Source organism: Petaurus breviceps, unplaced genomic scaffold (assembly GCF_028583685.1).
Source record: "Petaurus breviceps papuanus isolate PSGF00001 unplaced genomic scaffold, PetGlider_PUasm1.0 139, whole genome shotgun sequence".
NCBI lineage: Eukaryota > Metazoa > Chordata > Mammalia > Diprotodontia > Petauridae > Petaurus > Petaurus breviceps.
Genome location: NW_027185697.1, coordinates 10,294,145 through 10,315,947, shown reverse-complemented (window position 1 = coordinate 10,315,947; position 21,803 = coordinate 10,294,145). Strand labels below are relative to the sequence as shown.

General features: G+C 49.6%; 1 protein-coding gene across 1 annotated transcript; it reads right to left on the bottom strand.

The window, feature by feature from the left end:
- Nucleotides 1-444: 444 nt before the first annotated feature.
- LOC138144867 (shootin-1-like) lies at nucleotides 445-20,530 on the bottom strand. Its single transcript, XM_069066373.1, has 15 exons — nucleotides 20,437-20,530; nucleotides 16,579-16,679; nucleotides 16,026-16,074; nucleotides 15,163-15,257; nucleotides 13,350-13,491; nucleotides 12,879-12,976; nucleotides 10,846-10,927; nucleotides 10,563-10,657; nucleotides 10,066-10,212; nucleotides 8,297-8,390; nucleotides 6,854-6,980; nucleotides 6,608-6,654; nucleotides 6,248-6,363; nucleotides 3,794-3,844; nucleotides 445-2,789 (listed from the first exon to the last, which is right to left on the bottom strand). Exons 1-15 carry the CDS (start codon nucleotides 20,483-20,485, stop codon nucleotides 2,319-2,321), a joined length of 1,764 nt encoding a protein of 587 aa, XP_068922474.1. The 5' UTR covers nucleotides 20,486-20,530; the 3' UTR covers nucleotides 445-2,318.
- Between the last annotated feature and the right edge of the window lie 1,273 nt (nucleotides 20,531-21,803).

The window sequence follows — 21,803 nt, the reverse complement described above, 5'->3', positions numbered from 1 at the left end:
TCAGACTTCATAGCTCTTCCTCTGGATGTGGATGGCATTTTCCATCATGAGTCCTTTGGAACTGTTTTAGGTCCTTTCATTGATGAGAAGAGCTAAGTCTATCAAAGTCAGTCATCACACACTGTGGCTGTTACTAACCCTTTCTTTTTACTGAGAAAAACCAAGGCCCAGGAGAGATGAAGAGATTTGCCCCAAGTGGCATAGGTAGTCAGTATCAGAGGTAGGATTTGAACCCCAGTTCTGTGACCTATGAGCCACCTTTTCACCCAACTCTTCCATAGAGTCCAAACTCTTACCTTCCCAGGTGAGAGAATGGATCTGTGGGCTGGCTCAGAAAACACCCAATGTCATATGTAGAAGTGAGTGGTAGAGTCAGGGCCAGCACTTAGGTCCCCTAGTTCTCCATTCTGGACTTTTCCGTCGCAGTTTCTGGCTTTTTTTAACTACATATTTTTTTAAATTAGATTTTTATTAATACATTTTGTTTTTACATCACTTACATGTCCCAACACATCCCTCCCTCTCCCAGAGAGTAATCTCTTACAGCAAAGAAGAAAAAAATTAGTTGGACAAGATGAACATACGCCCAAAGTTTGACGCCCTATGTGGTGTTCTATAACTATATTCACTGGCCTCTGCAGAGTAGAGGGGGATGGGCCTTCTCATCTCTCTTTTTTGGTCAAGGTCAAGATTGGTCATCATATTTTGGCAGCTGTTTGGTTGTTATTGTTGCTTCCATTTTCAAGTAAAAAAAAAACTCCATTAGTATTTTTTGTTCCTATTTATGTAGGCCTTCTTTCTACCAAGACCTCTCCTTCTGAGTGAAGGAGAATATAGAATAGAGGAGAACATAAGCTTCTTGAGGGCAAGGACTATTCCATTTTTGTCTTTGTATTCTCAGCCTCTAGTACATGGCCCGGTACACAGAAGGTGCACGTGAAAGACTTATGAAACTTAACTGAATTGAGAGTAGATGCTGAGTGACCACTTATCAGGTAGCCCCGCTTAGATGGCCGCTGAGATGCTTTCCTACCTTTAGATTTTGTGACTTGTCTATATTTGTATATACACGCTGCTTTCCCTGGTGGAATGTAAGCTCTTGATTCTTTCCTGTTGCTACAGAACAGGATTCCTTGCCTCCAATCCCTTCAACTCTGGTTATGTCAAAAGTAAAGAGCATGAAGAAGGTAGTGGGGAGAGGACTAGAGATATGGTGGGGGTACAAGATGGCCTGGGACAGATGGAGAAGGGAGGAGACAGAAGGGGGGGAACTGGAAAGAAGATGGAAGGTTAGAACTGAAAAGGAGAGGGGAGACTGAATTACGGAGCCCAGAATCTTCAAACATGAAGAGATCTTAGGCGAGGCTTTTTTCCTTTTTGTCTTTCTTCCCTAGCATTTCACACAGTACCAAGAAGGCATTTAATAAAGGCTTGTTAATTGATTGACTTCAGGGGTCGCCAAGCTGGTAACTGGAGTAGTTCTTGTTATATATGTTAGGGCAGGGCTTCCTTTCATGCATGGGTTGGACAAGAAGGCTACTATGTCTTCCAACACTCATAGTCTATAATACCACAGTTCTGTGACAGCAGCAGTCAGCACTCACCAATGAGGATTGACAATAATACCAACAATAATACCGTAGCTTTAAGTTTGCAATATCTCATAGTCATTGTTTCCATTTCCAGAGAGTTTTATGGTTTATAAGCTGTCTTTCTCACAATTGATAGATCAATGTCCTTGACCTTAACTGAGCTCACCCTTGAATGGAGGAGGGCAGAAGATTGGGCCATTTGAAATCTGGGTCTTTGTTTTTGGGAAGTAGAAAATGACTCAATCCAGCATCTCAGTTTTTCAGCGTCAACTTTAATGACAAGGCCTGGTAGAACTCAGGATGACGAAGGGAGGTTGGGGATGGGTGCATTTGTGTCCCTCTGCAACCTCTCTCCCGAGCCTTTGAGAGAATCGTTCCCTTCCCTATTGCTTCTGAATCCAAAGACTTAGCTAATGCCTTATATTTTCTGGGAAGTGGGTAGTCTAGGTTGGGGTGTGTTTGGGGTAGGGGGAACTTTGACTTTGGGGCTTCCTAAGGGAGGGGCAGCTGTAACCTGAGCACAGTGCCCTTAACCCTGTGGTCTTTTCTGCTACAGACAAGTGCTGCTAGCTTTGAGGTACATTTCCTTTTGTCATCACTCTTAACCATACCCATCATCCCTCAACAAATTGTCAGGGACTTCCTGATTCCCTGCTCTTCCTGCTATATCCTCCCTGGGACATTTGACACTCTGGTCAAATGAGGAGGTTAGGGAGCATGGTTTTCTTATAGGCCTTCTGGCTGGCCCCAAAGGACAGATGCCTTTGACAGAGCTGGGGTCCTCAAGTTGACCTGGGCTTGGGGAATGGAGGCTTGATCTGCCTGAACTGGCTCTGCTGGGCATTCCTTTTTTTCCCTGCTGAAGCAACGGTCAGTCACAAGTTGACTTCTTAACTCAGGCAAAAGGGTCATTTTACCTACTCCAGGAAGGCCTCTTGGACTAACCCCAGCCTTATTTCCCTGAACAATTCTGTTCCCAGATCTCCAGTCTTCACATTGGCTCTGGTTCTTGGCACCTTGAGCCTCAGCCCTGTGGACACCTTTGCTTTCTGCCCCTGTGCCATCTTGGGGCCCCACTGAAGTGGAGTCAACCAGGTGGCGCCTTCTCTGCAGGATGGCCACTAGCTGGCTATCAGCCACCTTCCGGCTACTCTTCTTTCTCCTGCTGCCCCTGTGCAGGGGACGGCATTTGGAAGCCTGGGGATGGAGAGGCCTTTAAGAGATCCCTCCCTCATCCTCCATTCATGAGAGAAGGGAGGGGAGCAAGGGAAGGCAGCAGCTACCAGAATCTTCAGACCCCACCTGGAACCAGGAGGTGCCCGCAGTAACAAGCCCATCTCCTGTATCCTTGACCATTCTGTAAGTGAGCCCTTCAGAGAAGGGCAAGGGCCACAGAAGGCATCTGGTCTAACCTGGCTGCACCCAGCAGGGATCTATGCTGACACGTACCCAGTAAGTGGTCACATAGCCTCTGCTCAAAGACCTCTTATGATGGTGAGCTCATGCGGCCTGTTGTGGATAGCTCTAATCTCTTTTCTTTGAATAAAGCTAAATTCTCCTCTCTCCAGTCTCCAGTCAGTGCTCTGCACACTCAGAGGCCACATCCTTGGAGACAGCTATTATATCCCCTCCATTCCTCTGTACCCCAAGTCTTCTCCAGGCTAAACATTCCCATTTCCTTCAATGTCTCTTCCTGTGGGATGGTTGTCTGTCCCCTTATCACCCTGGTCACTGTCCTCTGCTCCAGTTTGTCAAGGCCCTAAACCCAGAAATGATTCTAGAAACGGACCCAACACTCCTAAGATTTCTAGCTTCATGGGCAGTCAGCTGAACTAGGATGGGGGTATCAGAGGAAAGGAGGTTGGTGGAGATAGCCTCCATAACCCAGTTTGAACTGCCCAGCAGGGCTGGCCCTACCTAGAGGCCACATGATGGGAAGGAATTCCCCCAAACAGCTCTCCCGTCGCCCCATCACTGTGTCTGAAATCTCACCATTAGCTCTTTACTTCTCCATCCCCTTTGGGTTCTGCAGGGCCTCCCCAAGGTCCCTCACAATGTGAGCCTTTTGCTCCTTGACAAGAGGAGCCTGGTTAGGACTGAAGGTTCATTCACTGCCTCAGTTTCTCTGTGGCTCATACCAAGCAGAATCGGATCTCCCCTCCCCCCCTTCGCTTTCCCTCTCCCACTTTGACGTCTCTCACCAGCATGGTCTGCAGCTCAGTTATCGCAGCACTCCTACGCTTGCTGCGGTCCTGGGAATAAAAAGAGAGGACACAGACTAGAGAATCTGCAGACCATACAGCCGTCTATGATAGACTCCATTGGTCAGCTCTTTATTTTGGGGACCTTTGCACCTTCCCATGACTACTCTATCTCTATGGAAGAGCTGCCATCCTCCCAGCTGCCCAGGATCGCCCCCTTGGAGTCATCTTTGCCTTGTCTCTTCCGTTCACTGCCATTTCCATGGGGTCCCAGCGATTTCTCATTCCCACCATCTCTGGAAATTCCTTCCTTGGTTCAGGCCCCCATCAGCTCTTGCTTAGACCATTACCCTCCTCCTGGGTGGTCTCCCTGCTCCCATTCTTTCCCTTCCCCAATCTGCCCTCCTCATCGTTGGCCAAATCATCTTGAGGGGCTCAGGAAGGCCTCCCTGCCCAACAATTTTGCCTCTAGGATGAAACACAGATTTCTCAGCCTGGCATTCAGAACCCTCAGCCATTGTTTCCATCTGCCTTTTCAGCACCCTATCAACCCTACCAGCCCTGGAAAGGTCATGTCAATCAGACACCCTATGACTCCATTCGCCATCCCTGTGACTTTAAAGCCCAAAGCCCCCTTCCTGACTGCCCCTCCCTTATAGATGCTGTTTTTCCTTACTGGAATATAAGCTTTTTGAGGGCAAGGCCTGTCTTTTTGTGTCTGTATTCCCAATGCCTAGTACAATGCCTGGGATACAGTAAGTTTCTTTTCATCCATCCATTCATTTGTTTTATCTTTATTTCAGTTATTTCAAACCCCTCTCCCCCAGTTGAACCCTCCCTTGGGACTAAAGAAACAAACAGGCAAAAACATCCCTATGCAGTCGCTGTATCTGTACCTGGATAGTTCTGCACCTCTTTGCCTTGAAAGGGCAGATAGATTTCCTTATCTCTTCTCTCCTCTGACTTTGGAATCGCTCAGAGCTGGGTGACTTTATTCTGCACCACTCCCCCTTCTGTCCTCACTCTGTGGTCCACACAAACTGGATGACTAGCGGCTTCCTGAGCTTGACACTTTAGTCTCCCACCTCCCTGCATTTGCGCACACCGGACCCCCCTGCTTGGAGTGCCCTCCCTCCTCATCCCTTCTCAAAATCCTCATCTTCCCACAAGGCTGAGCAAGGGGCTCCCTTCTCCATGAAGCCTTTCTGGATTCCCCCAGTTGGGGGCGTTCTCTGTCTTCAGGTTACCTTCCTTTTCAATAGAATGCAGGCTTCTCAAGGGGAAGAGCTGTCTTTTGTCTTTCTATCCTCATCACCTTGCACAGTGCCTGGCACATCGTGTTCTTAATAAATGCTTGCCCAGTGAATTGAATAAAATTGAATTGCTGGTGAATTGAATAAAAGTTAAAAAAAATTCACAAAGTATCTGTTATGAGTAGTGGTTTGGAAGATTCAAAGGAGAATAAGAAACATTTCCTGCCCTCCTAGCACTTTCATGCTAAAGTTAGAGTTACATAATAGCCTCAGTAGGTCTAGTTCAAGCCTCATCTCCAGGACACTGTTCTGAACATTCTAGGTCACCCTGGTCTCTTCCTTGTAGGACTGTGGTTTGAAAGCAGCTTAGATAATAATGATAGTGAACATTTATACAGCACCTACTATGTGCCAGGCACTGAGCTAAGCACGTTATCGTAGCTAACATTTATATAGCACCTCCTATGTGCCAGGTACTATGCTAAGCACTTTATAATAGCTAACGTTTATGTAGCACTTACTATGTGCCAGGAACGGTGCTAAGCATTTTGTAATAGCTGACATTTATATTGCATATACTATGTGCTGGGCACTGTACTAAGCATTTTATAATAGCTGACATTTATATTGCACCTACTATGTGCCGGGCATGGTGCTAAGCATTTTATAATAGCTAACATTGACACGGCCCCTACTATGTGCCAGGCACTGAGCTAAGCACTTCATAATAGCTACCATTGACATAGCGCCTACTATGTGCCAGACACTGTGTGCTAAGAACTTTTCAGACATGACCTCATTTGAGCCTCCCACCAATTCCATGAGGTGGGTGCTGTTAGTATCCTCATTTTACCTATGAGGAAACTGAGGCAAACAGAGGCTAAATGCTTTGTCACCCAGCTAGCAAGTGTCCAAGGTTGTAAGTCTTCCTGACCCCAGGCCCAGCAGCACTCTGTCCTCTGTGTTGCCTCTTGGATGGCATCAGACCCGACCTCTTCATTTTACCAATGAGTAAACTGATGCCCTGAGAGGCTGTGACTTGTCAGAACAGATTGAGCAGGCTCAATCCCATGTTTCCATCATAAGTAGCTATCGCCTCCTCTTCCATTAAGTCCCCCACTGCTAAAGCTGGGCCCAGCTTCTTTGGGAGGTGGGTGGTGAGGGAGGGAGGAAGGAGACTAGGTTTCTCAGGGAGCAGTACCTGGCTGGGGTCCTTCTCTCTGGCGGCCGGTCTCAGCACAACTCCTTGACGAATCCTGTCCATCATTTCTTGCACTGCCTTTGCCTTCTTGTCTTCCAGGGAGGGGGCTGCCAAGGCTGGGGGGCAGTGAATATTGGGAAGGGGGCAGAGATCCCAACTCCTAGACTACCTGGTCCTTCTTTCCCCTTCCCATCCTTTCCCCAACATCCTTCTTGTCCCTCACTGGTTTTTTTTTAAACAAATATTATTTTATTTTTTCCAATTACATATTTAACATTCATTTTTAAAAGTGTCTCCCATTGTTGACCCCTGGTTCTCCCACCCAACCCCCCAAGCTGGCCTCCCACACCCCTCACTGACCTGGTTGTGGATTCAGGCCTCGCCTCAGCCGGATGGCTTGAAGAGGGCTAGAGATGGTCAGAAGGAGAGATCTCAGGAACCATATCTCCTCCTTCCTTCTGCTCATACTTGGCATTCCCTTCTCTGTCTCCCCCCCCTCCCCAAGTCTTTCTTTTCTCCCCTCAGTCTCAGGACCTGCCTCTCATCACCTTCCAGGTCATTTAAGGGAAGCAGGGTGGGCTGAATGGGGAGGAGGGGAGTACTTACTCTGCTGCAGGAGCAGAGGGTGGAGGCAGTGGGGGTGGTGGTGGTGGTGGTGGGGGAGCTGGAGGCAGAGCCTCTGGTTCCTGGCTTGGGGTCTCAGCCTTCTTCACCCTCTCTTCCAGGGCACAGACTGTACAAGGAGGGGAAAGGCAGGGAGATGAACGCTGAGTCTCTGGGGACCTGTAATTGCAGCCACTCCCAGAGACCCTCATTGAGTGTCTCAGACCAGCACGGTGCTATGCACAGATTCTTGGACTTTGGGTCTAAGTTTAAATCCTGACTCTGCCTCTGTGTGACCATGAACAAGTCACCTGGCCTCTTCAAGCATCAGTTTCCTTTTCTGTAAAATGAACAAGTTGAATAACAACTCTTTCATCCAATGACTGATGGCCTCTCTAACTCAAAGTCACAAGTTTCTTTGACTTCTGAGGTAATAAACAGGATAAATTAATCCACTGATAGTTAAATACTTATTGAGGTCTTCAACTTGCTTCTTTCAGACTTAGACAAATCTAACAGAAATGGAAACTGGAAAAAAGTTAAGGATCTGAACATAGTATTAAAAAATAGATATAATTTAGTGTTAGGGAAGACCTTAGGATCATTTAGTCCAATGAACTCATTTTGTTTGTTTGTTTTGAAGGGGAAAGGCAAGTCAATCTGAGTTCAGTGACTTGTCCAAGGTCACATAACTAGTAAGTGTGCAAAGTGTCTGAGGCCGGATTTGAACTCAGGTCCTCCTGACTCCAGGGCCAGTGATCTATTCACTGCATCACTTAGCCACCCCAATGAACTTGTTTTGTAGATGAGGAAACTGGCCTGGAGAGGAATTTTTCTCAAGCTTAATAATAATAAGAGCTAATATTTATATAATGCTTATTATCTGCCAGGGGCTGCATTAAGGGTTTTATAAATATTATCTTGTTTGATCCTCATGACAACCTTGAGTGGTAGGTGCTATTATTATCCTCATTTTTTACAGATGAGGAAACTGAGGCAAACAGAGGCTAGGTGACTTGCCCAGGGTCACAGAGGTAGTAAAGTGTATGAGGCCAGATTTGTCCTGTACTCTGTCAATGGCACAACCTGCTTCATTGTAGAGTTAGGATTTGAACTCAAGTCCTCTGACTATAAATGCTGTTATCTCCCCACTAGAAATTTCTTTTTAAGTCCTGGGCACCTAGGCTCAGAGGTGGAGATCTTCATAGCTCCAGGTCACTTTCTCCAGGAAGCCTTCCTAGATGAATATGACTCATTCTTCAACTTTCCATCACCATTAGTAAAACTTCTTCCCCACCCCCCCACCTTCTTATATCTGTCTCTCCTGTCAGACTGGGGGGGCTCCTGATAGGCAAGGGCAGTGGATGTGTATATATGTTGATCAGAACTGAGAACATGGTATTTTAGGAGGGAGTAATTCAGCATGATTGTCCAAGGACAACATACCCAAGGCCTCCAGCTGGGAGTTCTTCTCTTCCACCTCCTTCAATCGTACCTTGAGGCATCCTACTTCCTCCTGGGACACTTCCCAGGATATGACCTGTTGGTAAGCAGGATAAAGATAAATAACTTTTCCTTCTCTAGATTCATTTTCTACTCTGTTCTGTGCTTCCTTAGATTGCAGGGGATCAGGGAAGGGGATGATATGGCCTCTGCCCTTGGAGAGGTCACAGCCTTGTTGGGAAGATCGGAATCAAGTATCTATGATATTTATGGTACACAAGCAAGTAGGGAGAGGATTGGCCTTGAATTATAGGCTCATAGAAAGAGAGCTGGGAGGGGCCTCCTCCAAACCCCTCAATTCTATAGATGAGGAAACTGAGGCCCACAGATATAACATGACTTGGCCAAGATGATGCCGGGGCAGCTAGGTGGCTCCGTGCACAAAGCTCTGGGCCTGGAGTCTGGAAGACTCATCCTCCTGAGTTCAAATCAGGTCTCAGATATTTACTAGCTGTGTGACCCTGGGCAAGTCACTTCACCCTGTTTGCCTCAGTTTCCTCTTCTGTAAAATGGGCTGGAGAAGGAAATGGGAAACCCTTCTGGTGTCTCTGCCAGGAAACCCCAAATGGGGTCACAGAGAGTTGGACAAGACTGAAAATAATGGAACAACGGTCACCCAAGCAGCAAGTGGCAACGGTAGGATTTGCACCCAGGCTGACTTTCTACCGTTCCCAAGTCCTGACCCGTGGCTGAAAGCTGTCCCTTTCAGCAAGGCAATCATGGGTCTTAGGCAAACAAGCCAACTCAAATCCCCAGAGCTAGAGCACTATCTGGACCATGAACCCATGGTTGTTGGATGGGAGAGACACGCGGGTCTGAGGGGAGATGGCCCTCTCCATGCAGGCTCACCCCACCTCCTTCTCCTCAAGAACTCTGCATAACTTACCACAGTCAATCAAGCAACATGCATTTCTTATTTATATGTGTACATGTGCCAGGGCACACAGTAGGTGCTCTATAAACACCTGCCGTCATTGTTATTACGTGTGTGCATGTGCCGGGGCACACAGTAGATGCTCTATAAATGCCCGCCGTCGTTGTTATTATGTGTGTGCATGTGCCGGGGCACACAGTAAGTGCTCTATAAACACCTGCCGTCATTGTTATTACGTGTGTGCATGTGCCTGGGCACACAGTAGGTACTCTATAAATGCTAGCCATCGTTGTTATGTGTGTGCATGTGCCTGGGCACACAGTAGGTGCTATATAAATGCTTGTCGTTGCTGTTATTGTTATATGTGTACAGGCTATTTCTCCAGAGGACCATGAGCTGCTTGGGGCAGGGGCTCTTTAAGCACTTTTATCTTTGTGTTTCTAGTACCCAGCCTGGCACAGAGTGTGCAGTAGGTGCCTAATAAATGCTTGATGAATGGAACTGAAGGTTCATAGGACCATAGACTTAGCTAGCTGGAATCCCTTCATTTTACAGCTGAGGAAACTGAGGCACAGAGAAGTTGTTCTCCCAGGGTCACACAGCTAGTCAGTGTCTGAGGTGGGATTTGAATCCAGGCCTGTCTGACTCCAAGTCCTGCACTCTATCCACTGGTCCACAGTACTTTCTAGCTCCAAATCCCACATGCCTATGCATGCATGGGCCGTCTGTGTTCCTGGCCATGGGCTCTGTCTCTCCTGTCTCTCTGGACGTTCCTCCTGGCCCCCCACCCTGGGCATCCTGAAGCCCCTCCCTCCAGTCCAGTCCCTGCCCATCTCACCTGCTCCCTGTGCCGACACTTTGCCTCCTCCAGGGCTCTGCTCAGTGCGGCCACTTCCTGCAGGGCTGCGGTCAGCTGGCCGCTGGGGGCGTGGTTCTGCAGGAGGATGGTGCTCTGTCTGTGGGCCTCCTTCTTCTCTACCAGCATCTGGAATGGGGTGGGATGGGGAAGGAAAGTGGGGCTGTGAGAGGTGCACACAGGGCATGGCTGATGAGTTCGGAGGCTCCCTGAAGCCTCATCCAGTCCGAGCCCCTTCCTCGTCTCAGACTCTGGCTCCCTATCTACATTTATGTGCATGCATCTCCCTGAGAGAACATAAGCTTCTCGAGGGCAGGGCTCATCTTCCTTCTGCATCTCCAAGTCCCAGAAGGGGGGGCTCTGACATGTGGTAGGTGCTTTATAAGTCCTTGCTTTCTGGATACTAAAATCCTCTGCCCACAGGGGCTGTTAGGCACGAAGTCACACAGGCCAGCTGTGGGAAAGGGCCAAGAGAGTACCTTGTGGGCGAAGATCTCAGCTTGTTGGCGCAGATCCTGTTCTAGGTTAAGCTGCTCCAAGGCCTCTCCACACTCCTGCAGTATGAGGTGGGACACTGGGAGGGAGGGGAAGGAGGAAGGGTGTGAGGGAGAACAGCACAGGGAAAAGACTGTCTGGCAGCAACTGGGGAAAGGCTGGGGGGCTGGAAATGCGGAATGTTGGACCCTGCATTGTGACCCCACAAGTGACCCGACTCAGGATAGATGGATGCATGCCTCCCCCACCCCAACACTCCTCACTCACCCCGCTTCATTTTTGCCAGGGCTCTTTGAGACTGCCCCATGGACATCTGCAAGGAGCTCCGCTCCAGACGCTCCTTCTGAATCTGTGGGGACAAGATTGGGGACAGGAGCCCCTGAGATCTGGGCAGACACAGAAACACAGGCCTATACACAGCTAGTCATGGCCTGACATGCAAAGGGATGAGAACAGAAAGACACATGCACATAGAGGAAGAAGACACAGACATACCAGTATGGAGGGTGCCAAAGGCCCAGACAACTGTGGACAGCCATGGACAGAGACACACACAGACTCAGAGGTGGACAGTCACAAGCATGCAGGTAAGCAGACGCAGGCATGAAGATGCAGACACAGAGAAGGGAGGAAAACAGGCAGAAATGGACAGAAGCACCAAGGGACAGGGACAGACACCCCCTCTCCCCACTGAGGGACCCAGGGACAGAGAAGCAGGAAGTGACACCGTCCAGGGGTGATAGGAACCCAAAATTCAAGGGTACAGGGAGGGTCTGCCTCAATAGAATTCAACCATGAAAGCCTTCTTTCAGTCAGAGTAGTGAGGCTTTATTTTTATTTTTTTGCTTTTTGGATGGTAATTGGGGTTAAGTGATTTGCCCAAGGTCACACAGCTAGCTTTGTGTTAAGTGTCTGAGGCCAGATTTGAACTCAGGTCCTCCTGACTCCAGGGCCTGTGCTCTATTCACTGCACCACCTGGCTGCCACCTGCCTGTGAGGCTTTCTCATAGCTCCTGTGGGGCAGGTGAGATTCTAAGAATCTGCAGAATTTAATGGGGGTTAGATTGGCACTTTTATACAGAGAGACTGGATGAGATCAAAGAGGGGCAAATCGCCTGGGGAGGCGGGGGGCTGGGTCAGAGGGCCACAGTGAAAGGACATTTAAAAGGGTTACTGAGTATTGAGGTAGAAATGTGTGGGAAAGTTCAGGGAATGAGGGCCTTTCCCTTTTCTAGGGTTCAGGTCCAATGACCCCAAAGGATACAGACAGAAGGAAAAGATGGATGTGCAGAGGGAGGTGGGTAGGCAGATGCATACACTGATAGGCTGGATGTGGGGGCCTGCCCCACACTGTGTGGTCAGGCTCAGGGCAGGGCGGGCTGATGCCTCACGTGCCTCTGTTTTTCCCAGAGGACACCCACATGGGCTTGGTGCTCCTGGGCCCTCTAGTTCTCCTTAGCTCATGGAGTCTTTGACTTAGTCGGGAGGGACCCCAGAGGTCATCTGGTCAAGGATACAGAGACCCAGGGGCGCCTAAGGTCACACAGTCTGATTGTTTTGTGGCTTTATGCTGCGGACTCCATTTCTGTGGATCTCTCTTATTTGCCTTCCCCTTTTCTACAACATTCTGCCCTGCCCCCCCACCCCAGCTGATCTCCTCGGTCCTTCCCCACTTGCCCCCAGATCTTTTTATTTCCTCCAATAGGGAGAGGGAGTCAAGGGGTCCAACATTAGTGTGGATTCCAAGCTAGCCAAGAGGGCCACTCCCAGAGGGTTGGCTGGCATGGCAGACACTTCAGCCTTCATTTCCACTGGTCCACTCTCAACCACACCCTGTTCTGCTAGGTCTTGTGAGAAGGGGCATCACAAGTGGGAAGGGAGCTTAGAGATCGTCTGGTTCAACAGTTCCCTCCTCCTCCCTCCTTCCCCTCCTCCCTCCTCCTCCTCCTTCTCCCTCTCTCCTTTCTCTCTCTCTGTCTCTCCTCTCTGTCTTTCTGTCTGTCTCTGTCTGTCTCTCTATCTCTGTCTCTGTCTCTCCCCTCCCCCAAAAGGAGGTCAAAGGTGGATACATCTGTCTCTTCCCTCCCCCATTTTGCTGCTTCCAGGACTGCCTGGAGCCCCCATTCTGTGAAGGGGCCACAGGTAAAGGGAAAGAGGAAGGGGGTGGAGATAGAGAGGGGGAAAAGGGGACCCAGAGACCCAGAAGAGGGAAAGGAGGGGCCACGAAAGAGAAAGGGATGGGAGGAAAGGCGGGGGGAGCCAGAGAGAAGAGGGGCTGGTTGGGCCCCCAGCATTCCTACCTGCTCCTCCTGCTTCTTCAGCTGGCCCCTGAGCTCCTGCACCTGAAGGGCTAGCTCCTTCTTCTCTTGGAGGAGTTCAGCCACCTGAGCCCCAAGATCTTGAGAGAAGCAGAGGCAGCTCAACTTGGGGAACGCCCTCAGACTGTGAGAGGGGCTGGTGATGTTGGTAGCCATTCCTAGGCCTGGGAGCTGGGCAGTACTCACTGCCTGAGATTGGACAGCTTTCCAGTACCTGCTGGGCTCCCCTGCTACCTAGAGATCCCTGGCCCAGGATGCTTTTTCTCCTACTGGGGACAAGGGCTAGTTCTGCCAGGGGCTCCTCGGGCCCCAGGGGCAGAAGAGGGAGTCCAGGCCAGCCTCACTTCTCTAAGCTCACCTCCTATTATGAGTGAGGAAACCACAGCAGGTGTGGGGCGGGCTCAGCCCCCACTTTCCACCCTGAGCTCGAGCTGGGACAGCCTTTTTTCTCACCTTGGATGTGTTGCTGTTCCGGACTTGGGCTGGGCTCTAAGGGGGGACCCTGCTCCTGGGGGGCCATGTGCAGAGGCTCAGGGTCCAGGCAGGGAAGGAGGACAGAACTCAGACGTTTCAGCTCCTTATTCTCCTGGCTCACCTGCAGGGGAGGACAGAACAAGGGTGCAGGGAGAGATGTGTGCTCAGCGACTGGGGAGACGCATCCCCTGCCCCCAGGGTGGAGAGGCAGCCCCTGCTTGTCCTCAGGGGGTTCCTGGTCCCATGGGGAAGGTAACCTTTTACCTCAAGGAGCCCTTCTGGGCTTGGGGGGCAAGGTCAAAGGCCTCAGCTGGTTTCTTTTCTGAGGAGGCCCCAGGGTTGAGAGACCTGAGTTAGGCCTCGACTACCTTAGCTTGGACAAGACTTTCACTTTTCCCATCAGACTCAGTTTCCCCACCTGTTAAATAGAGATTTAAGGCCCAATCCTATTTCACCTGGGCAATGGATGGGTCACAGGGGGCTGTTTGAGCTAAGGAAGTTTCCCCCTCCCAGATCAGATGGGGGTGGGCCCGTTAAGCACAGATAATCATTCCCCTATTTCAGAGCTTTCCAGTTTTCTAGGCAATTTTAACAATTTTTTTCCTCACTGGGTTCTCACAAACTGCTGTGAGGTAGATGGTGTAAGTGTTGTTACCCTATTTTAGAGAAGGAAACTGAGTCTGAGAAAGGTGAGGTAACTTCTCCAAAGTCATGCAGCCAGTAGGTAGCCTGCCAAGATTGGAACCCTGGTCTTCTGACCAGGTAGTGGCCGTTAGATTAAAAATGCAAGCGAGGGCACGTAGGCAGAGAAGCTGTTCATTGGAGACTTTGGACTCCGATGGTTTCCAGCCTGCCCTTGGATACTACTGCCTGTGTGACCGGGCAGCTCATTGGGCTTTCCTCAGCCTCAGGTCATTCAGCCGGGCAATGGGGATAAAAGGAGCTCCGGCTTCCCAAGGTTGTTCCCAAGATCGAATGAGACCATTGGCCAATGAGCACTTATTAAGCACCTACTGTATGCAGGCACCATGTAAGAGAGGCTAAGACAGTCCCTGCCCTCAAGGGGCTTCCGCTCTGATAAGGAGCCCGAGTGCAGACACAGATGAGGGGTGTGCAAGGAAAGAAACATGTCTATATCCACACATGCACATGCACTATGCATTTATCTATTCTCTTTTCTCTCCCTCCAGTCTTCTACAGCTCCCTGTCCAGCCATCTCTTTTTTCTTTCATTCCCTTTTTTATCCCATCTCCTCCCCTCCCTACCTCTCTTTCTCTGTGTCTCTCATAAATAGAAGCAGAGTCTGTGCGTCCGTCACCTGAGACCAGCCTAGTGAGTGAGGCGATCGATCACTTCTGGAGGCTTGGCTACCAGGGGGTTATGATTTTTTTTAACCACACAAGCTCATGAGGCCCCCTGCAAAGGGGTAGAGAGCGGAGGTCTGTGGCGATGGAGGGTAGCGGGTTATACCACAGGGACTTCTCACAGCAGCCCTGGCAGGCAGGGGCTATGGTTGCCTCCATTTTACAGATGAGGAGCCTGGGGCTGAGAGAGTTCACTTGCCCAGGGTCATGCAGGCATGGAAGAGTGTGAGGTGGAATTTGAACCCAGGTTTCACCAGTCACTGATGAGATTGCCCAGACTTGAAGTAAATAATGGTTGGAGGAAGGAAGATGGGGGCACTTTGAGTGAACCTTTCCTGAGACAAGTGACCACATGTGGCAGGGAGGCTGGGGAGGTGGAGAAGGAGGGAGAGGCCCTGTGTGGGGGCTGCAGAAGGAGCTTCACTCACCTGAGCAGCGTAGACCTCTGCCCTCTCCCTGCACGACCTTTCCACCTCGCATTCAGCCTCCAGGATAGACAGCTCAGCCAGCAGGGCCTGGGAGGCTGGGGAAGGGCAGCGATGGACTGCTCTAGCCTCCTTTCTCACTGAGCTAGAACAAGGCGTCCTAGGGCCTGGCCTCTCTGGGGCTCCCTCCAAGGGGTAGAATTCCATAACCTGGCCCACTGACCACTCAATCCCCATCCCAGCTTAGGCTGGTGATCCTGGTTTGGGGCCCTGATCTCAGTAGACCTGGGCTTCCCCCACTTGGGCCCCAATCATGGCCTGGGACTGACTCCTTGTGTGTAAATCCTTTGCCCTCCCAGCATCCATCCTTGCCTTTGGTCCCAGCCTCTGACTTGGCATCCAGAGGTGTAGTTTTGTGCCCAGGCTCTATTCCCTAAGCTTCAGCCCAGACTTGAAGATGGACAGAGACAGAGGGGCCCATGATCAGGGGACATGTTTTGTCACCTTTCTGGCAGCCAGGGGTCTCTAAGAGGTTGTATTCTCTCCAAGATGCAGCCATCTCTTGTGATAGGCTTGGGAGCTGGGCTCCTAGCAATGGGGACGGGCTGCCCCCTGGAGCCCAACACTCTCAGGAGTCCCCTCTTCCAATGGCACTTATTTGTGAAATGCTTGGTGGACCATAAGGGCCAGAAGGATCACAACAGGCCTCTTGAACTCTGACGACTCAGCTAGTCTAGTGGGCAACCCCTGCCAGTCCTGATCACTCACTCTCTCTCCTGTAAGCACCCAGTCTTTGACTGCCTTCCTTTTTCTCTCTAGGGGGGCAAAGGGCAGGGAGAGGGGGAGATGGTTAGGGATGGACTCACCCTCTTCTAATTCCAACAGTTGCTTCTGGCCCTGCTCCCAGGATCCTTGCTGAAACAGGACAAAGGGAGAATTGGCACTGGCACAGTCCCCTCTGGGCACCTGGGCCTCTGTGGTCAATCTCCTGGAGAGGGCCATAGTCCCTGCTCTCAAGAGGCTCACAATCACTTCAGATGACCCCCATCTGGCATGGTCTCCAATCCCTTTCCCATCTTGGTGGCCCTTTTTTTGTATATGAGAACTGCCTTCAGATTATGTGACCTTGGACAAGTCACTTAATCTTTTCCTGCCTCAGTTTCCCCAGCCATGAAATGAAGAGCTGGAAGACCACCTCTGTTCTCTCCCAGCTTGACATCTATGCTCTTTTGGCCACTAGGCTCATTTCCCCTAAAAGTCATGTTCTCCTTTCTGAAGCTTTGTGAAGACACAGGTTTCAGGCCCAGTATTTAGGACCATTGAGGCCTGTCTCCGCAGGAGAAGCCTGTGGGTTCTGGGCACTTGGTTTGGGGAGGGGTGAGGTGGGGTTGTGGTAAAAGTCTAGCGGGGTCTCTGTACCTCTTCCAGCTCATCTTCCTCATCTTCAGATGTGCTGGCTTCCTCAGAGAGGGAAGACGCATAGCTGATCTTTCTGACGTCACCAATGTCTTCAAGGATAGCTGGAAGATGCAGGTCAGTGGGGCCCTAACTCAGGCCCTCCCCCATGGCAAGCCTCTTCCTGGGGCCTGTCCCTGGGGACTCTCTTCTCTATCTGTGCCCTTTCACACCCACCCCGCCGGATGTAAGCAATGCCTCTTCTAGGCTTTCAGAGAAACTCTGCCTTGATCTTGGGGGCGGGCTCTCTGCCCTCAGCCAGTGACATCCATCTGGTCCCTTCTCTGCCACACACCTGGACTCCAAGGCCTTCCTTCAGTGAAGACTTCCTCATCACTTGTGACTCTATAAAGTACTGGGATGTAGAGTGGATGAAGTGGGCGAAGAGCTCAATGGATTTGGAGGCCAGTCCCAGTTCTGGCCTCACTAAATGTTTGCGCTAGAACAGGGCATTTCCACCCTTTTAAACTATAACTTCTTTATCTGTGAAATGGGTATAAAAATGTCCTTATTTTCAGGTCAACTTTAAAAGGCTATATAAATGTGAGTCAATATTATACTACAATTTGGATGCAGGACTGGGCGGGATAGAGTCTGATGGGGAGGCACAGACCCTACCCTCAAATAGCTACTAATCTTATGGGGAGGCCTTTGGTCTGATGGAGGAGACACAGGTCCTGCCCTCAAACAATCAGTCAAGATTTCATAAGGTGCCTCCTATGTGCCAGGCACTGTGCTAAGCACTGGGGATACAAAAAGAGACAGAAGAGAGTCCCTGCCCTCAAGGAGCTTACAATCTAATGGGGGAAACAGACAAATATGTACAAACACATTACATATAGGATAAATAGGGAATAATTAATAGAGAAAAGGCCCTAGGATTAAGGGGGGTTGGAAAAAACTTCCTGAAAAGATAGTCTTTTAGTTGAGATTTAAAGAAGCCAGGGAGGTCAAAAGAGGAGTGAGAACATTCCAGGCAATGGGAACAGCCAGAGAAAATGGCTGGAGCTGAGAGTCAGAGGGTCTTGTCTGTGGAACAGCCAGGAGGCTGATGTCACTAGACCAAAGTGTACTTGTCGGGGAGTAATAAGACTGGGAAGGTAGGAGGGGGCTAGGATATGAAGGGCTTTGAATGCTAAACGCAGGATTTTCTATTTGTTCCTGAAGGTAACAAGGAGCCACAGGGGGTGACATGATCAGACCTACATTTTAGGAAAAACACTTTAGTGACTGAGTGGAAGATGAACTGGAGTGGGGGAGAGGCTGGAGGCAGGCACACCCCCAGCAGCTATTGTAATCACCAAGGTGATAAAGTGCCAAGGGCCTGCACCACAGTGGAGACAGTGTCAGAGGAGAGAAGGGGGCTTATGCAAACGATGTAGCAAAGGTGAAATTGCCAGGCCTTGGCATAGGTTGGATAGGGCAGGTGAGAGAGAGGGAGAAGTTTAGGATGAGCCCTTGTCTTTGGGCCTGAGTGACTGGAAGGAAGGTGGTGCTTCTGACAATAATGGGGAGGTTAGGAGGGTTGGGGGAGGATTTGGGAAGAGAGAGAATGAGTTGGACAAATTGAGTTTAAGAAGTATAAGACATACAGTTTGAGATGTCTGAAAGACCACTGGGAATGTGAGATTAGAGGTCCACAGAGAGGTTAGGCAGGAGAGAGATTTGAGAATTGTCAGCATAGAGAAGGTAATTGAAGCTGTGGGAGCTGATGAGATCACCAAGTAGACTGGAGGGAGAAGAAAAGAGGGCCCAGTCCAGAACCCTGCCAGGACACCTATGGGTTAGAGGTCATGATCTGGATGAAGAGGGAGCAAAGGAGGCAGAGAAGGAATGGTCAGATGGGTAGGAGAAGAATCAGGAGAGAGGGATGTCCTGAAAACCTAGAGGGTAATCAATGGTGTCAAAGGCTACTGAGGGGTCAAGGAGATTAAGGATTGAGAAAAGGCCATTGGATTTGGCAACTAATCATTAGTGACTTTGGAGAGAGTGGTTTTGGTGGCATGATGAAAGTGGAATCGATTGGAGCCCTTACTGAAGAGGGTTCTTTCAAGAAGTTTAACTACCAAGGGCAGAAGAGATGAAGGATAGTAGTTGGAGGGTATGGAAGGATCAGATGGGCTTCTCAGGATGGGGGAGGCATAGACATGTTTATAGGAAATGGACACAGTAAGTAGATAGGGAAAGACTGAAAATAAGTCAGAAAGTGGGGATGACAGAGGGGGCAATCTGCTGGTTGAGATTGGATAGGATGGGATCACTAGTTCAGGAGGATTTTTGATAAGGAATAAGGCCATATATTCATATGAGGTAAAGGTGAAGGAGAAGGTAGTGGCAGAAGGCATGAGTGATAGGAAATAAAGTCAAGGAGTCTCTGGTCTGACGATGGGGACCCAAGTCCTGTCTGATGCAGATGTTGATGGGAAAGACACAAACAAGGACAGGACAAGCGGCACCTGAACAAATCTACGGACACCAGGACTGGGGTACATTGGTGAGAAGCGTCCCCAAACTGAGTATAACCTCCCTGAGGTCAGGACCCTACTCTCTCCTCTTTTTTCTCCTATGGCACCAAACCCAACTTGATACCAGTGAGACAATAGATTCAAAGTAAATACCCATTGGCTTAAACAGACATAACTGTGTCTAATCAGAGAAGCCTTAACTAAGAAGGTCAGTTTTAAGACAGAAAGGAGGGATTTTTTGGGGGGGGGGAGAGGGAGAGAGACAGGTTCAGGTTTGCCTCTGTTGGAGAGAAAATCTTCCCACCTGCCTGCATATAAGAATTCTTCCCTTGATCAAGGTTCTTTGAAGAGGCGCCTACCCCAAAGGCTTTTCTTCCTCCTTAGTAAATCTACCATCGTAGATGGGATATACTTTGTGATCCCTCCCTTCCTCCTTCCCCAGTCACAACCAGACCGAAGATTGTAGATTAACTCAATGTCCAGCTTGAATGGCTTCTCCCAGGGCTGGGTCAGGAGGGTTGTAACTAGCTTGGTCCCTGTGTGAAAGGGAAGTCAGCATTGGGGGTAACTCAGAGCAGATGTTGAAAATAGGCTAAGACCCTGGGGAAAAGGGGGTTGGGAAGGAAAAAGGAAGTGTCTGCCATGATCTTTTCGATTAGATGCAGTTATTTAAATCAATGGGTATTTCCTGAGGATGGAGGCCATAAAACCAAAAATAGAGGGGTGGATAGACAGAAGCTAGGGTAGGCACAAGGGACATTTTTTTTGGTCTGGGTATAGGAATTTCTTGGTGTAGGGAATTCCCTTGTGAGGAAACTCCCTCTACCAGTGCATCAATGACTGCTCTGCAAGTTGGGTCTTTAGAGCTTTGCCTAGAGCCCCCACCAAGGAGCTGAATAACTTGCCCAGTCAGTATGTGTCAGGAACAGGACTTGAGTCCCTCATCTTCCTGACTCCAAGACTAGCTCTCTGACCACTGATGATCCCTGGCCTCTCAGGAATGAGTGCAAGTCATAGGACCAAATGACACTGTGTGTCAGAGACTGTGTGGGTTTGAGCCCCTCATGTGTCAGTGGCTTGGTCCACAATGTGTCCTCTCAGTCTAAGTATTTGTGTGTCTGTCTCTGGTGTGCTGGGCTTTGGTGTTGTCCCATTATGTGCTTATATCATTGTGTCTTTCTCTTTGCCCATCTGTGTGCATGTGTGTATGTGTGTCTTTCTGTCTTTGTATCTATTTCTTTTTGATGAAAACTGAAAAGCTGAAATTCTTCCCTGCACCCCCTCTGCTTCCTCTAGGGGCTCTTCATCTACCCTCTTTGCACCTGCTAACTTGGTGGGAAGGGGGGCAGTCTCTTACCTGCCAGGGCTTTGAGACCCTCCTCCTGCTCCTCACCACAGCCTTCCATGCTTTGTTGCTCTGCAGCCTGGAGAAAACAGAAGTATGCTCTGGGTTGGTTCTCTCCCTGGCTCTGTCCCCGCCCTCTTCCCTGCTTGCCACCCCACGGTGGGACTACTCGTCAGGGAATGTTTAGCATTCCTCCCATTGGAGCTCTGGTTATCCATATAACCCTGTCCTAGGGGATGAAGTGCTAAGGTCACGTGGCTTGGGGTCTGTGTGCGCGTGCATGATTGTGTGCTGAGCGTGGAAGGAGGAACAAAAAGCCAGTGAGCAGGAGTGGACCTTGTCCTACTTCCACTCCACTAGTCTCAACTTTCTTCTTCAAATCTACCCTGGACAGATTAGTCAATCCTACTCTTTATAGGAGAAAGTCCGTGATATGGTCTCTCCAGCACCCCCAAAGATAACTGGTTCTGGAGAGCTAGAGAAGAATCCTGGTGCTACCACTTGATACTCATGTGACCTTGGGCTCCTCACTTCCTCTCCTCCTTCACCTGTAAAACGAGGGGGATGAAGGAGATGGTCTCTGAGCTCCCTGAGCATTCAATCTCTGATCTTTTCAGCCAGTCTTTCCATCTGTGGAAGGAGAAGGCTGGGTCTGAGGGTCTCAATATCCCCTTCAATCTCTAATTCTTATGGACTTACGTCTTTTCTCTTTATACAAACTGTCCCACCAGGCAGGAGCTGTCACTAGCGCCCAGCCTTTCTTAATTTGTACATGTCTTCTCCCTTTTCTCCTATCTTTTCTGCCCCCTCTAAATCCTACCCTAACCCAAACCCCCACACTTAAAGGTCCAACTCAGTTCTACCCTTCCCCAGGCAGACTGCCCTAGTTTCTCTAGACTCATTTCTCTCTCTTCCAAGCAATCTTACCACTCAGAGTCTGAACCACTGTTTCCTGGATATGATTCTTGTGAAGATATGACCCCAGTGAAATTGGAAGCTGCCAGAGGGTGGGACTATCTTTTCTAGTTCTTCCCAGTTTCCCAGTCGGGGATGGTTACACTCATTTTGATTTGAAATGAACCAGTAAACTAGGCCAGGTGATTTGCTGAATCTCCAAATATTAGAGTTACAAGGGATCTTAGGAATCTTCTAGGCCACCCTTCCCCATCCCCCTCACCATTTTGGGGGTGTGAAGCACTCCATCTGGGAGCTATTCCCCAACCTGCATTCATACTCAAGGTTTGGGGTCCAGATAGTGGCTACTGCCTGAGGCTCTATGGGCCTCTCTACGGGTTCTAGATCATCTACAACTGGTGCTTTCTTAGGAGTAATCAGCCAGTAGGCATAATTAGCTCTTATCAAAGTAATTTGCTCAAATG

Excerpts from the sequence above, each read along its gene's own strand:
- LOC138144867 (XM_069066373.1), bottom strand. The coding sequence starts at position 20,485 with ATGGAAGGCTGTGGTGAGGAGCAGGAGGAGGGTCTCAAAGCCCTGGCA. Across the intron at positions 12,977-13,349 it reads GGAACAGCAACACATCCAAG|ATCTTGGGGCTCAGGTGGCT; the intron begins GTGAGAAAAAAG and ends GCTTCTCTCAAG. Across the intron at positions 6,364-6,607 it reads AGGCCTGAATCCACAACCAG|CCTTGGCAGCCCCCTCCCTG; the intron begins GTCAGTGAGGGG and ends ACTGCCCCCCAG.